At 44.5% G+C, this 16315-nt stretch overlaps 2 protein-coding genes across 2 annotated transcripts; one reads left to right on the top strand and one right to left on the bottom strand.

Annotated features, from left to right (window-relative positions):
- Positions 1-1352: 1352 nt before the first annotated feature.
- Positions 1353-9294, top strand: LOC143770627 (uncharacterized). The gene is made up of 3 exons (XM_077260439.1): positions 1353-1725; positions 7341-7706; positions 8041-9294. The coding sequence occupies exons 1-3, from the start codon at positions 1599-1601 to the stop codon at positions 8088-8090; spliced, it is 543 nt and encodes a 180-aa protein (XP_077116554.1). The 5' UTR covers positions 1353-1598; the 3' UTR covers positions 8091-9294.
- Positions 9295-9528: 234 nt separating this feature from the next.
- Positions 9529-16254, bottom strand: GLMP (glycosylated lysosomal membrane protein). Its single transcript, XM_077260427.1, has 6 exons — positions 16099-16254; positions 11774-12031; positions 11483-11686; positions 11172-11390; positions 10795-11072; positions 9529-10572 (listed from the first exon to the last, which is right to left on the bottom strand). The coding sequence occupies exons 1-6, from the start codon at positions 16177-16179 to the stop codon at positions 10404-10406; spliced, it is 1209 nt and encodes a 402-aa protein (XP_077116542.1). The 5' UTR covers positions 16180-16254; the 3' UTR covers positions 9529-10403.
- Positions 16255-16315: the final 61 nt, after the last annotated feature.

Below are 16315 nucleotides of genomic sequence, written 5' to 3'. Positions count from 1 at the left end.
TCATAGAGCAGGATTTAACTCTGTTTTCTTTTGGCGACTTACTGTTACTGTTAGTGGTTAAAGTTAAGTTGTATTATAGGTAGTTTTCTCTTATAAGTAACTAATGATTTACCATGCACATTTCATTATTCTGTAACTTCTGATATGATGTTGCTCTACAACTATTTGTATGTCACGGTATAATTGATGGTAATTGCAAATGTGTGCACTGTTTGTTTATACTGAACTAATAAACGAATTAAAAAAAAAAAAAAAAAATGTTAACTCAGGCTCAAAAAAGTAACCCATCACACAACCCATCAACCAGAAATTGAAAATGTGAAAAGGTCTCAAAAAATGGCGACAGACATAAGAGAATGTTTTGTCAACACTTACATTTAAAAAAAAAAGCTATAGGTTTGATATATCCATACTCGTACTGACCAGGAGAATCATATTGTCAGGTCCTTTTTCCATATAGTGAACATGGTAAGCAAAGAAAAAAAAAGCAATTGTGGAATTGCAATTTTTTTGTCTGAATTTTCTAAGATACTTGGCGTGTCTTTTCTGTAAGGTCCATTTGAATAAAGGTGGCATTTTAGTAACCACTATCTACAAGGGTACCAACACTCGATATGTAGGTAAATAGTTTTTTTTACTTCTTCAATGATTGTATATACACACTAAGTTATCAAGAGTTTAGCCAGTATACTTAAACAAAACTACCTATGGGATCGCTATGGGCTCCACAGCCACCCCAGCCTGTTTAGGGTAATTTAGTGGTACACACACGGATCCGCAGCCGTTTTCCATGCAGGGTACAGTACAATGTTACCCTATGGAAAACAAAAACCGCTGTGCCCACTTTGCGTTTTTCCGCTTGAAAATCAGCGCGGATTTTCTGCGGAAAAAAAGAAGTAGCATGTCAATTCTTTCTGCGGATTCCGCAGCGGTTTTCCCCCTGCACCAATAGGAAAGTGTAGCTGGAAACCTGCAGTGGAATCCGCAGTTGAAACCGCACAAAAAACCGCAGTGAAAACCACCGTGGTTTTGCACTGCGGTTTTTCCAAATCCGCAGCTGAAAAATCCGCAGCAAAAAAAGGAACGTGTGAACAAGCCCTTAGACTTAGTGAGCGACTTATCCTTTCTTCCTCTTCTCTCTCCTTCCTTTTCTGTGCTTCTCTATTCTAGTTTCTGGGCATATAATTTTCCCTGTCTCTATTTTTCAACCATGTTAACTCTTCTTTTTTTTTCTTTACCCACCTCCAATCTGTCTCTTTATCTCTGGTTCTCTCATAGGCTCACACTATATTTTGCTGTCTCTCTCTCCTTGTACGGCAGCTTACTATTGGCTTACAATCCCCTGGTTTTCTCCATATTTCTGATTTAGGCTGCCTCTGTGTCACTTCCCTCTACCTGTTTCTCTCACCACCTATTCAGGACCCCACATATGTGTATTTCTCTGCCTCTCCCTCTTTCTCTCTCCCTCACCTTGTTCTCTATAATAGAGTAGATAATCAGCTGCTTTAGTTCCTGTCAGCTGTCACACAACTACATGACTCCACCTTCCACCTCCAATCCAGGAAGAGAGGACAGCAGAGCAATCTGATAGCTCAGTGATGGCTGCAGAGCGGACTCCCAGCAGGAGAAAGCAATGCATTTTTAGGAGGACTTTCCAGAGATTTCCCTTTGGGAAATGTGAGCGCAGATCCCGCAGCAGCAGCAGCAGCAGCAGCAGCAGTTATGGTGAGTGGGGGTACCACATGTGGTCACTACATTGGCAACAGACAGCTTTACAGTAGAAGTGGAGGTGGGGTTTTGTGTGTTCATCACTGTGGATAAGGAGCTTAGTGGTTAACATTGTTGTCATGCAGCATGAGGGTCATGAGAGTGCACAACTGCAATAATACCCCTGACATTACAGAATCATCACACCCCAAACTACAGTATTCTTCCACAGATTTACATTGTGAACTCTATTGACCAAAGTAAGTAAAAACTGCCTGCACAGTATTACATATGACAGGCATGATATTCCTGTTCATAAACTGTAGTATTATAGTGGTTACATTCTTGTACATAGGTGGCAGTATTATAGTAGTTAAATTCTTGTACATAGGGGGCAGTATTATAGCAGTTATATTCTTGCACATAGGGGGCAGTATTATAGCAGTTATATTCTTGCACATAGGGGGCAGTATTATAGTAGTTATAGTCTTGTACATAGGAGCAGTATTATAGTAGCTATATTCTTGTACATAGGAGCAGTATTATAGTATATTCTTGTACATAGGGGGTAGTATTATTGTAGTTATATTCGTGTACATATGGGCAGTATTATAGTAGTTATATTCTTGTACATAGGGGGCAGTATGACAGTAGTTATATTCTTGTACATGGGGCAGCATTGTAGGAGTTATATTCTTGTACATAGGAGCAGTATTATAGGAGTTATATTCTTGTACATAGGGGGCAGCATTATATTAGTTATATTCTTGCATATAGGGGAAGTATTATAGTAGTTATTTTCTTTTACACAGGGAGCAGTATTATAGTAGTTATATTCTTGTTCCTTGGGATCAGTATTATAGTAGTTACCGTGGGTACGGAAAGTATTCAGACCCCTTTAAATGTTTCACTCTTTGTTTCATTGCAGCCATTTGGTAAATTCAAAAAAGTTAATTTTTTTTATCCTTAATGTACACTCTGCACCCCATCTTGACTGAAAAAAAACAGAAATATAGTAGTTTTTGCAAATTTATTAAAAAATAAAAACTGAAATATCACATGGTCATAAGTATTCAGACCCTTTGTTCAGTATTGAGTAGAAGCACACTTTTGAGCTAGTACAGCCATGAGTCTTCTTGGGAATGATGCAACAAGTTGTTCACACCTGGATTTGGGGATCCTCTGCCATTCTTCCTTGCAGATCCTCTCCAGTTCCGTCAGGTTGGATGGTGAACGTTGGTGGACAGCCATTTTCAGGTCTCTCCAGAGATGCTCAATTGGGTTTAGGTCAGGGCTCTGGCTGGGCCAGTCAAGAATGGTCACAGAGTTGTTCTGAAGCCACTCCTTTGTTATTTTAGCCGTGTGCTTAGGGTCATTGTCTTGTTGGAAGGTGAACCTTCGGCCAAATCTGAGGTCAAGAGCACTCTGGAAGAGGTTTTCAACCAGGATAACTGTACTTGGCCGCATTCATGTTTCCTTCAATGACAACCAGTCGTCCTGTCCCTGCAGCTGAAAAAAAAAACCATAGCATGACTTTGCCTCCACGCTTCACTGTTGAGATTGAATTGGGCAGGAAATGAGCAGTGCCTGGTTTTCTCCACACATACCACTTATCACCAAAAAGGTCCATCTTCGTCTCATCAGACCAGAGAATATTATTTCTCATAGTCTGGGAGTCCTTCATGTGGTTTTTAGCAAACTCTATGCAGGGTTTCATATGTCTTGCACTGAGGAGAGGCTTCCATCAGGCCACTCTGCCATAAAGGCCCGACTGGTGGAGGGCTGCATTGATAGTTGACTTTCTGGAACTTTCTCCCATCTCCCTACTGCATCTCTGGAGCTCAGCGACAGTGATCTTGTGGTTCTTCTCCACCTCTCTCACCAAGGTTCTTCTCCCATGATTGCTGTTTGGCTGGACAGCCAGGTCTAGGAAGACTTCTGGTGGTCCCAAACTACTTCCATTTAAAGATTATGGAGGCCACTGTGCCCTTAGGAACCTTGAGTACTGCAGAAATTCTGTTGTAACCTTGGCTAGATCTGTGCCTTGCCACAATTCTGTCTCTGAGCTCCTTAGCCAGTTCCTTTGACCTCATGATTCTCATTTGGTCTGACATGCACTGTGAGCTGTGAGGTCTTATATAGACAGGTGTGTGCCTTTCCAAATCAAGTCCTATCCGTTTAAACCCAGCTGGACTCCAATGAAGGAGTAGAACCATCTCAAGGAGGATCACAAGGAAATGGACAACATGTGACTTAAATATGAGTGTCTGAGCAAAGGGTCTGAATACTTATAACCATGTGATATTTCAGTTTTTCTTTTTCTATTACATTTGCAAAAATTTCTACATTTGTTTTTTTCAGTCTAGATGGGGTGCAGTGTACATTAATGAGAAAAAAATGAACTTTTTTTGAATTTACCAAATGGCTGCAATGAAACAAAGAGTGAAAAATTTAAAGGGGTCTGAATACTTTCCGTACCCACTGCATATTCTTGTACATAGGAGGCAGTATTATAGTAGTTATATTCCTGTACATAGGAGCAGTATGATTGTAGTTATATTCTTGTACATAGCAGTATTATAGTAGTTATATTCTTGTACATAGGGGCAGTATTAGGGTATGTGCACACGATGCAGATTTAGTGCAGAATTGGTGCAGATCTGCAGCAGATTTTTCTGCTGCAGAACTGCACTGTGATTTACAGTAAAATGTAAATCAATGTGGAAAAAAAAAAGCTGTGCACATGGTGCAGAAAAATCTGCGCAGAAACGCTGCAGATTTCAAAGAAGTGCATGTCACTTCTTTTGTGCAGTCTGCAGCGTTTCTGCACCCCTCCATTATAGAAATAAAATCTGCACAAAAAACGCAGCTGCGGATTCTGCCAGGAGCAGATTTTGTTTAGAAAATTCTGCACCTCTTTTCTTACGTGTGCACATAGCCTTATAGTAGTTATATTCTTGTACATAGGAGCAGTATTATAGCAGTTATATTCTTGTACATAGGAGCAGTATTATAGTAGTTATATTCTTGTACATAGGGGCAGTATTATAGTAGTTATATTCTTGTACATAGGAGCAGTATTATAGTAGTTATATTCTTGTACATAAGAGCAATATTATAGTAGTTATATTCTTGTACATAGGGGTAGTATTATAGTAGTTATATTCTTGTACATAGGGGCAGTATTATAGTAGTTATATTCTTGTACATAGGGGCAGTATTATAGTAGTTATATTCTTGTACATAAGAGCAATATTATAGTAGTTATATTCTTGTACATAGGGTGCAGTATTATAGTAGTTATATTCTTGTACATAGGAGCAGTATTATAGTAGTTATATTCTTGTACATAGGAGCAGTATTATAGTAGTTATATTCTTATACATAGGAGGCAGTATTATAGTAGTTATATTCTTGTACATAGGGAGCAGTATTATAGTAGTTATATTCTTGTACATAGGGACAGTATTATAGTAGTTATATTCTTGTACATAGGGGCAGTATTATAGTAGTTATATTCTTGTACGTAGGAGTAGTATTATAGTAGTTATCAAAATTTTGCCTCTAATTTTAAGTTTTTACCTTTATCAGTGCTTTCAGTGTTTACACTTTTAGATAACTGTTTTTCCATCCAGAATGACCCTTGGATACAACACGGAGCTGCTGCCTGGATACAGGTCTATCAGAAAACAGCAAATTGCACATTACAGTGTGTGTAGCACCGAGTGTTTCACTGTGTATCATATGGTGTATGTATATGTAGCATAGAGTGTGTATATAACACATAATGTAACACAGTTTGTGTGTAACGTTGTGTAGTTGTATATAACAGTCTGTATGTAGCAGTGAGTGTTTTTATAAAAATATGTGTATCTGTAACAGTGTGCGTAACATTGTGTCTACAACAGTGTGTAACATACAGTGTGTTGCATTCAGTGTGTGCATGCGTCCTATCCATATAAATATACCGGCTTTGCAGATGAGCATTTATAGGTTAATATCTGCATTTGCTGAACATCAGAGTGACCTGCTCATTCATCTGGTGATTGGATCTTTTATGTCGGAACAAACATCTTGGTTCTCGGCTGCACATTGCTTGTTGTACACAGGTGTGCTGTCAAATAACGCTGCCGTATGGGAACAGAGCAATCGCATTGGCCTTCGTTCTGTCCCCATCTCTCCTCGTCGCACTGTAAGGCTTCTTTTACACTTACTGGGTTTTCAAGGTCTGCCGCAATATCGGACCACAAAAAACTTGCGGATCGCCGTTTTTCAGGTTCCCAATACTATAGCAAAAGTATTGGAAACCCCCCCCCCCCAAAAAAAAAAACAGGGATCTGCAAAACCGGAAGTGACGGCGCACCGCACAAACAACCTTCCGTTGTTTTTGCAGCCCCATTGATTTACAATGGGGGCCATGTCCATAAGCCGTGAAAAATATCTCGATATTTTTTCATGGCGGTAAATACGGCCCTCACAGACATAAGGCACACCTGTGATTTTTCGCAGCCCGTTTTTGCGGCTCCATAGAAATCTATTGAGGCCGCAAAACTACGGCAAGTGTAAAAGAAGCCTTAAGAGGCCGGATAACGAGTGCAACCAGCACTTAACGGTCTTACATTTGGGCCCCTCTTTTATGCTTTGCCAAGGGCCACACTTTACCTCTGGATCTGGGGCCAGTTGTAGATAAATAGACAGATCTGATGTAATATTTGCAGCGTTCCCTCACATACCGTGATATTGTATTCCTTAGTCAGACAGGTTGGGGCAGATCTAAGACTATAAAACTTCTCTCCCTCGGGATAAATCTAGGGGGTGCCAAGTGTCCGTTGTGAGCCGCACCTACCAGGTGCTGTACGCTGTGGGTAGTATAGGGGCTGGGCTGTGGGAGGCTCATTAATGGGCTTAGTGAACCAGGGTGACGGGGTGCGAGTTGCCGAATTGCAATACCCGCTGGCAACTAATAGGTGGCGTAACATGAATTCTTGTACAGAATATATAAAATCCTACTGGATGTAGGACAATAAACAGTTAATAGAGCACTCTCAGTCCTGGCACTGATTCCTTGTAAAAGTAGTTGGACTGGTTTTTCCAGCTGTGATCACAGACACAAAAAAAAAAAAAGATTTCCATTAATCGCCCCAGCCAGAACATACAGCTATCATTGCGTGATTGTCATCTAGTCACCCTTCTCTTTTATATGCCATCGTTGGCTTTCAGTTGCAATACCAGGCCCAGCCTATCAACTGGTGTGGCGCTATTTTTCACATTCTGAAAGATCTTTCAAGAAGACTTAAGAATGCACATAAGTACACGATGCAACCTTATAACAACTGCTTACATTAAGTGTCCTGAGAGTGACCTCCACAGGCAATGCCCCTCATAAACAATACTCCTTCACCCAAGGAAAACTGCCTCCTGACACCACTAAGGGAGCTCACTTCATACCTATATATACAGCTGGAAATTAAAGCAATAAAAGCAGTATAAATACATATGTGCCCCCAAGTGGCACACTAGACAATCTGGGAAATAGGCCAGTATAAAAAAAAAACATTCATCTCAATGCCACAGATTTGGAGCTTGAAATAAGATATTCTGTATCAGACTAAGCAATGACTTCTGTCTTCTAGATGTTCACCACGTTGATGTGTTACCTTCGAAAAACAAGGACAAATGGTCACCCACCTACCCCACAGTTTCCACATTTAATGTAGTGGAACAAACAAGTAGCAATGAGTCCCAGATGACAAACGCCAACATTTTCAGTGGTGGACTTGACGACGGGGTAGTGCTAGACCCATTGCCAGCCATCCATCCTGTGTCTGACCTGCCGCTGTCTCCAGATCTCCCCCTCCCTCATCAAGTCATAGACTCTATACAGATCCATGCAGACCTAGACCGAGGCACAGATTCTGCTTATTCTTCTGTGTCCTACCGTGAGGCACCACATCAGCGTCACTTGATATCTCCTCCTTCCCCCAGCATCTCCAGCATGGGTAAGTCTACAGCATATGGATGTTGATTTCTATAAATAATGTTTAATCTGCAGAATATTTATTTGCATCTGTCAAAGGAAAGAGACAAGAGCAATGCTGTGCAGATCTCAAGAGGTTACTGGTGTAATAATCTTTAGAATATATTAAAATGTATCTGTCAGATAAAAAAATTATGCATCTCATTTACTGATGTTCAACACTTTATATTTAGGGCACTGTAATGGGGTCCACTTGCACCCCTAGTCAGGTTTTTAGGCCGTTATCCGCTTTGATTTCTTCTGTTTTATAACTTATTATTTGTTACTGTCTAACCAATTTTTTGCTGGACTTTTAGAGACAGATGTGGGAGTTGATCCTGAGACAGGGGAACGCGCCATGGAATAACAGTGAAATGCAGGAAAGTTAGATGAATATCAAGAACAACATTCCTGGGCATAACATTCAATGAGACTTCAAATATGATGATGCAAGAACATCCACCTGCAAAGGAACGATGGGTACAGCATTTGCTTCTTGGGAGTTGCCATCTTCACACACTGGACATTAATCATCTATAGGGCAACAGACAAATTTTACCCTTTAAGGAAGCGGTTTCCCCATTAGACGGTAGAAGGAACCTTCAAGATGTGCTTTTTCTAAGACTTTGTTACAGATGATCTTTAGGTAGCCATAAACTAGAATAATGACCACAGTCAGACGCGTTTACATAGGAAAATGGAGTGATAGTAAATAGGGCTCATGTATATGCACTACGTCAGGGCAGAAATGGTCCTTGTTGCCCAAAACCAGTCAGTCAAATTTTCATGAATTCTGGTTACTGTGAGTGGTAAGACTTGGACAGAAGCTGTCACCTTGTTGAGCATTTTACTTTGAGTGGACAGAAGATGAGAAGATTTTCTAAGGGCTCATACAAATCTCTGTTGATCTCGGTTTGAGCACAGACTGTTTGCGGTTCTCACTCACGCTTTGAACTTGACAGTATCTTAAATGCCTGTAAGGGCGTGTGTCCACGGGCCGGTTTTACATCCGGATTGGATGCTGTGCACAACCACAGGGTTCAACCCGCAGCATCCAGATGTTACAGCATAGTGGAGGGGATTTTATGAAATCCCGTCTCCACTATGAGTGCAAACACGCACCCGGCGGCCCTGCATTTACAGACATGTGGAGCGTTTTTTTAGAAAGCAGCATGTCTGTTTACCTTGCGGCGACGCTCCATCGCCGCAAGATAAATCACAGGGCCCTATGAATGGGGTGCGGAGATTCCGGATGTGTGCAATGAACACATCCGGAATCACCGCGCGTTCAGAAGAGGGCTGCGCTTTGGGCGGAGCGGGTTTTCCGCTCCGTCCAAAGCGCCGTAAATCCGGACAGTGGACACGCACCCTAAGACTGTCAAGTTCGGGCAGGAAACTAACAAACAGACTGTGCTCAGACCATCAACTCTTAAGTTTGTTACAAAAATCAGGCGGACGGCCTATATCCATTTATATCACAAGACTAAAAGGATTTCTCTCGTTTTATATATAATTTATTGAAACAAGCACATCCGGTCATGTTATTTTGTGCTGCAGATCCTGTGGGAATTTGAACTATGGGGAGCGCTATGGGCACCAATCTCACATCCAGGTGTGCAGATTTCAATCAACGTGTGCAAGTATTTTCCAATTTAAACCATAGATTAGTTTGTTTGAATTATTTTCACCACTGTTTAGCAAAACTGACGGTTTTTCCGCTTTTCAAGAAAGCAAAGTGTCAACGCTCCCTGACTGGTAACTTGTATTTTATGCTGTATATCGTTTAACCCTAGTATTTATAGAGGGGAAAAATAAAATATTTTACCTTATGAAGCATTGTATAACATTTTTTTTTTTTTTTTTTTTTAATCTCCGAAATGTAAAAACACATAGAAAGATTTACACCTATTCTTCTACTCCAGTCACACCCAGAGCTGCAATCCAAAATTTGCCAGCATGCTAATATAACAACTACACATACAAAATGGCAAAAAGTCATGTGTGACTGCAGCTCTGGATGGGACTGGAGCAGAAATTGGTCAGCTATTGAAACTTTATGTGCCTTCGAGATTGGCAACCGAAACTTTAGAAACTTCTCTTTTTTATTGAAAGCAAAGTTTAAAAAACCCTAAATCATCATTTACAGACAGTCAAAACCACACAAAAAAAAATTCAAGTAAAAGGATGTTAAAAAAAAAAAAAAAAAAAAAAAAAAAGAGAATTAAACATTAGCAATGAAAAACTCTGAACAGTGCAATAATTGGGGGGATATCAGTGACCGCCTTATTTTAGAAGGCTGGAATGTCATGTGACAAAGATGGAGAATATTTTACCTACAATGTATTGGTAACATTATTCCTACTTCAGTCACATCCAAAGCAAGTACGACGCTGAGGTCACAATCAGTACGCTCCAATGCATTCTGGGAAATATCTCATAAATTGGCGGCTGTATGTGCAAAACTACAGCATGAAGGAAGGCAAGATTACTGGAAAATGAAAGTAATGGATGGAGCAGCCTCTTCTGCGTCACCTGGGAGGTCACAACAGATGATTCTACTAGTCATTACAATTGTCCCATCCGGATCGTAGGTCCCTGAATTGGCGCCACCAGACCTGGGTTATTGCTGTGTGAACGTCAGTATGTGCAAATGATGGGAGGAGTTGTCCCTCTCCGGCCTCTAGTTAATGGGCTCATAGCTGGAGTAAACGCTTTTCTTCTTAAACGAGACAACGATGGCTCCAACTATCAACAGCAGCAATGGGGTCCCCAGCGCCACCGCCATGATACAGATCACCAGGATGGAGAAAGAGTCACGAGGCGGAACGCCGTATCCCACCAGAGCCGACCTACAAGCAGGAATCCATCAGTACGAGGCATGTCACAGAGACCACGGAAGGAGGAGAGAAGGAAGGACAGCAGAGGCCGGGGTCAGGGGAGGCAGGACGCAGAAACTGAGGTCAGAGAGGGGGAAGACAGTATACAGAGACTAGAAAAGGCAGGACACACACCGAGGTGGGGTAGGATGTAGGACACAGGTCAGGGGGTTAGGACAAAAGGGGTACACTCACCACCCGAGGAACATGTTTTTATCGTAGAAGTCGCCTTCTGCGATCCCGAAAGACACATTCAGAACTTCCATGTTATACTGGTGGATCAGCTGCTCCCCATAGAAGGCCTGGATGATATGGGGGACACCCAGGGTCCCGTTCACGCCCTTAGGGTCATACACAACACATGGGAGAGAGTTTGACCTGGTGCCATTCACTGATCCATACGCCACCGATTTCCATTGGAAATAGCCCTGAGCATGGCTGGCATTGGGAGCGTTGGGCACCAGCTCCATCATCTGGGGGTGAACAGAGCAGAGACGCACATGTCAACATCATACACTGACGTCTGCCCATCCTCACCCACTTTCTACTTTGGAGCTGGTGATGCCTCATACCTTAAAGATGGTCGGCGTGTACTCATCATCGATGGACCGGACAGACCGTAACGTCTTACGTCCTGACTTCTTCTCCAGTGTGACCATCTCTACAGCAAACCGGGACTGATTTCCCCGAGGCTGGACCCCCGAGATGCTGAACTCCAGCTTTGTGCAGTTGGCGGTGTGGAGGAGCCGTGGCGCGGAGGTGTCCCGTCCGGATCTGTCGTATGCAGAAACCTGAGGAGACAAGCGTCAGGTATTGTGATTCTTAAAGGGCCACTGCCCTAAAGTGAGCTGTATGGAGGAACATAGCCACCATCCCCACTCACCCTGAAGCTGACACTTCCATTTCTGAAGCTCCCTGTGGGATCAGATGCGTCCACTCCAGACAGGCGGAAAGAGAAGGAGGAGGAATTTAGGGTGTTGTTGGCGTTCTCCCAGACAAAGTTGGACAGGTCGTAGGCAGGGTAGAAATACCGCTCTGCTGTGCCGGAGAAGTTGGCCGTGTTGTTCACGTCGTTATACTCAAATATCTGGGAGAGATGCCGCACACGTAAGCAAGCAAAGCATCATGGGAAATTACTTTTAAGGGGGCGTACTAAGAATTCCTGGTCACTTACCCTAGTGAAGGTAAGCGCGGTGGAGTAGAGCACGCTGTCAGCTGGATCCATAGTGATGGCTCCGGAGGGATCTGCCGACAGCAGCTTGGTCCAGTTGATCCGCAGCTCGCTGTGCTCATCCTCCGTGTAGATGAGCAGCACAGTGGGGGCCCCGATGGTGCTCCAGATGTAGTGGATTGTGCTGCCATTTCCCACCGCCCGGGTGTGCAGCAAGTTCACAGAGGAGTTGGAAAAGCCGGGGTTAAACTGCAGGTAAATCTGCAAGAAAGGAAACCATCAATATGGAGGAAAGGAAGAGGAGTGATGTCCGACAACTGACAGGAGCAGGATCTGTCATTGCAGAGAGAGGATCCCCATCAGTAATGCCCCATAACTAGAGGAGGGAAGCGGATCCCCATCACTAATGCCCTCTAAATCAGAGGTCTGAAACTGCATTCCTCGAGGGCCAGGTCGTTTTCAGGATTTCCTTGTATTGCACAGGTGATAATTTAATCACCTGCACAGAATGATTCCAGCACCTTGTGGAATGCTAAGGAAATCTTGAAAACACGCATGGTTTGAGGCCCTCGAGGAATGCAGTTTGAGACCCCTGCTCTAAATAAAGGAGAGAGCGGATCCCCATCAGTAGTGCCCCATAACTAGAGGAGGAGAGCGGATCCCCATCAGTAAAGCCCGTAACTAGAGGATGGGAGCGGATCCCCATCATAACTGCCCCATAACTAGAGGGGGGGAGCGGATCCCCATCAGTAATGCCCCATAAATAGAGGAGGGGAGCGAATCCCCATCAGTAATGCCCCATAACTAGAGCAGGGGAGCAGATCCCCATTAGTAATGTCCTATAATTCATGGACTGATAGCAGATGCCCATCAGTAATGCCCTATAATTAGACGATGTGAGCGGATTCCCATCAGTAATGCCCATAACTAGAGGAGGGGAGCGGATCCCCATCAGTAGTGCCCATAACTAGAGGAGGGGAGCGCATAACTAGAGGAGGGGAGCGCATCCCCATCAGTAGTGCCCATAACTAGAGGAGGGGAGCAGATCCCCATAAGTATTGCCTCATAACTAGAGGAGGGGAGCGTATCCCTATCAGTAATGCCCCATAAATATTTTTCGTCTTTCCCCCATCTCACGCGACCCCCCCCCTCCCCCAACGAACCTATCCATCACAGTAAACGGCTGCCCACTCTCGCCAGTCCCACAAGCTCGCTGCCTTGGGGTAATCCTTGACACTGATCTCTCCTTCACACCACATATCCAAGCCCTTTCCACTTCCTGCCGCCTTCAACTCAAAAATATTTCACGGATACGTATATTCCTCAACCAAGAATCTGCACAAAACCCTAGTCCATGCCCTCATTATCTCCCGCCTTGACTACTGCAACCTCCTGCTCTGTGGCCTCCCCTCTAACACTCTCGCACCCCTCCAATCTATTCTAAACTCTGCTGCCCGACTAATCCACCTATCCCCCCGCTATTCCCCGGCCTCTCCCCTCTGTCAATCCCTTCACTGGCTCCCCATTACCCAGAGACTCCAGTAGAAAACCCTAACCATGACATACAAAGCCATCCACAACATGTCTCCTCCATACATCTGTGACCTCGTCTCCAGGTACTTTCCTGCACGCAACCTCCGATCCTCACAAGATCTCCTTCTCTACTCCCCTCTTATCTCCTCTTCCCACAATCGCATACAAGATTTCTCTCGCGTATCACCCCTACTCTGGAACCCTCTACCACAACACATCAGACTCTCGCCTACCATCGAAATCTTCAAAAAGAACCTGAAGACCCACCTCTTCCGACAAACCTACAACCTGCAGTAACCACCAAAACTGCACGACCTCACATGTAAAGCTCCATGGAATAAATGGCGCTAAAATAATAATAACTAGTGGAGGGGTGTGGATCCCCATCAGTAATGTCCTCTAAATAAAGGAGGGGAGCGGATCCCCATCAGTAGTGCCCCATAACTAGAGGAGGGGAGCGGATCCCCATCAGTAATGCCCCATAACTAGAGGAGTGGAGAGGATCCCCATCAGTATTGCCCCATAACTAGAGGAGGTGAGCGGATCCCCATCAGTAATGCCCCATAACTAGAGGAGTGGAGAGGATCCCCATCAGTATTGCCCCATAACTAGAGGAGGGGAGCGGATCCCCATCAGTATTGCCCCATAACTAGAGGAGAGGAGCGGATCCCCATCAGTATTGCCCCATAACTAGAGGAGGGGAGCGGATCCCCATCAGTATTGCCCCATAACTAGAGGAGAGGAGCGGATCCCCATCAGTATTGCCCCATAACTAGAGGAGGGGAGCGGATCCCCATCAGTAATGCCCCATAGAGGAGGGGAGCAGATCCCCATCAGTAATGCCCCATAAATAGAGGAGGGGAGCGAATCCCCATCAGTAATGCCCCATAACTAGAGCAGGGGAGCAGATCCCCATTAGTAATGTCCTATAATTCATGGACTGATAGCAGATGCCCATCAGTAATGTCCTATAATTAGACGATGTGAGCGGATCCCCATCAGTAATGCCCCATAACTAGAGGAGGGGAGTGGATCCCCATCAGTAATGCCCCATAAATAGAGGAGGGGAGCGGATACCCATCAGTAATGCCCTCTAACTTGACTGGGGAGCTGTTCCCTATTAGTAAAGTCCTCTAATTCATGGACTGATAGCGGCTCCCCATCAGTAATGCCCTATAATTCATGGACTGATAGCAGATCCCCATCAGTGATGCCCTATAATTCATGGACTGATAGCAGATCCCCATCAGTGATGTCCAATAATTCATGGACTGATAGCGGATCCCCATCAGTGATGTCCAATAATTCATAGACTGATAGCAGATCCCCGTCAGTAATGCCCTATAATTCATGGACTGATAGCAGATCCCCGTCAGTGATGTCCTATAATTCATGGACTGATAGCAGATCCCCATCAGTGATGTCCTATAATTCATGGACTGATAGCGGATCCCCATCAGTGATGCCCTATAATTCATGGACTGATAGCAGATCCCCATCAGTAATGCCCTATAATTCATGGACTGATAGCAGATCCCCATCAGTGATGCCTTATAATTCATGGACTGATAGCGGATCCCCATCAGTAATGCCCTATAATTCATGGACTGATAGCAGATCCCCATCAGTGATGCCTTATAATTCATGGACTGATAGCGGACCCCCATCAGTAATGTCCTATAATTCATGGACTGATAGCAGATCCCCGTCAGTGATGTCCTATAATTCATGGACTGATAGCGGATCCCCATCAGTGATGCCCTATAATTCATGGACTGATAGCGGACCCCCATCAGTAATGTCCTATAATTCATGGACTGATAGCAGATCCCCATCAGTGATGCCCTATAATTCATAGACTGATAGCAGATCCCCATCAGTAATGCCCTATAATTCATGGACTGATAGCGGATCCCCGTCAGTGATGTCCTATAATTCATGGACTGATAGCGGATCCCCATCAGTGATGCCCTATAATTCATGGACTGATAGCGGACCCCCATCAGTAATGTCCTATAATTCATGGACTGATAGCAGATCCCCATCAGTGATGCCCTATAATTCATAGACTGATAGCAGATCCCCATCAGTAATGCCCTATAATTCATGGACTGATAGCGGATCCCCGTCAGTGATGTCCTATAATTCATGGACTGATAACAGATCCCCATCAGTAATGCCCTATAATTCATGGACTGATAGCAGATCCCCATCAGTGATGCCCTATAATTCATGGACTGATAGCAGATCCCCATCAGTAATGTCCTATAATTCATGGACTGATAGCGGACCCCCATCAGTAATGTCCAGCACCTCAGGAACAATCTTCCCATGCTCTAGACTGCCACCTTTAAGTTCCAGTATCGGGGTCAGTGGGCTCCTTGGCTCGTTTCCTGTACACAGCACCAGACGATCTCATTTCCCCTTGTTTTGGGAGAGGTGGGCGGAGTCACCAGCGGTGGGGGAGGGGGGTCACCAGTGATTGGGGTGGGGTTGCTGAGTGAGCTTTCAATTCTGGAGATGAGTCAGGCTCAGATCCCTCCCCCTCCTCAGCAATACACCCTGTAGCTGTAGCTGTGGTAGAACTACAGCTCCCAGCATCACCACAGCAGGACTGATGCCTTATACACCATGTGTTACCCCATGGTCCCTCAACAACAGCCCAGACGTGCAGAGAACCACAAGTCCCATCAGCACGCGCTACACAACAGCGAGGCAGCGGTTCTGCAGCCACTCCGGGAATCCTGGGAGTTGTAGTCTCCCCACAGTTCACTAAGGGCTCATCACTCTCTCACCTGCCGGGTCTCCTTGTCCTCACGGGTCCCCAGCGCCGCGACCACCGCCAGCAGCAGCTGCAGCCAGATCGCCGCACACATGACTGCGACCGAGCACAGCACTGCAGCAGCTTCCGGCTGAGCCACGTGACTCCCAGTCAGCTGATCACTGCCGAAAGGAGCCAGAGCTCTTAAAGGGGCCGTGCGCATCTGTGAGGGGAGAGTTACTACAGTAAAC

Source organism: Ranitomeya variabilis, chromosome 1 (assembly GCF_051348905.1).
Source record: "Ranitomeya variabilis isolate aRanVar5 chromosome 1, aRanVar5.hap1, whole genome shotgun sequence".
Taxonomy (NCBI): Eukaryota; Metazoa; Chordata; class Amphibia; order Anura; family Dendrobatidae; genus Ranitomeya; species Ranitomeya variabilis.
Note: the sequence above shows the minus strand (reverse complement) of the source record. Positions and strands in the feature narration are given on the sequence as shown.

Excerpts from the sequence above, each read along its gene's own strand:
- LOC143770627 (XM_077260439.1), top strand. The coding sequence starts at position 1,599 with ATGGCTGCAGAGCGGACTCCCAGCAGGAGAAAGCAATGCATTTTTAGG. Across the intron at positions 1,726-7,340 it reads CAGCAGCAGCAGCAGTTATG|ATGTTCACCACGTTGATGTG; the intron begins GTGAGTGGGGGT and ends TCTGTCTTCTAG. Across the intron at positions 7,707-8,040 it reads CCCCAGCATCTCCAGCATGG|AGACAGATGTGGGAGTTGAT; the intron begins GTAAGTCTACAG and ends CTGGACTTTTAG.
- GLMP (XM_077260427.1), bottom strand. The coding sequence starts at position 16,179 with ATGTGTGCGGCGATCTGGCTGCAGCTGCTGCTGGCGGTGGTCGCGGCG. Across the intron at positions 12,032-16,098 it reads AGGACAAGGAGACCCGGCAG|ATTTACCTGCAGTTTAACCC; the intron begins GTGAGAGAGTGA and ends CCTTTCTTGCAG. Across the intron at positions 11,687-11,773 it reads CCGCGCTTACCTTCACTAGG|ATATTTGAGTATAACGACGT; the intron begins GTAAGTGACCAG and ends CATCTCTCCCAG.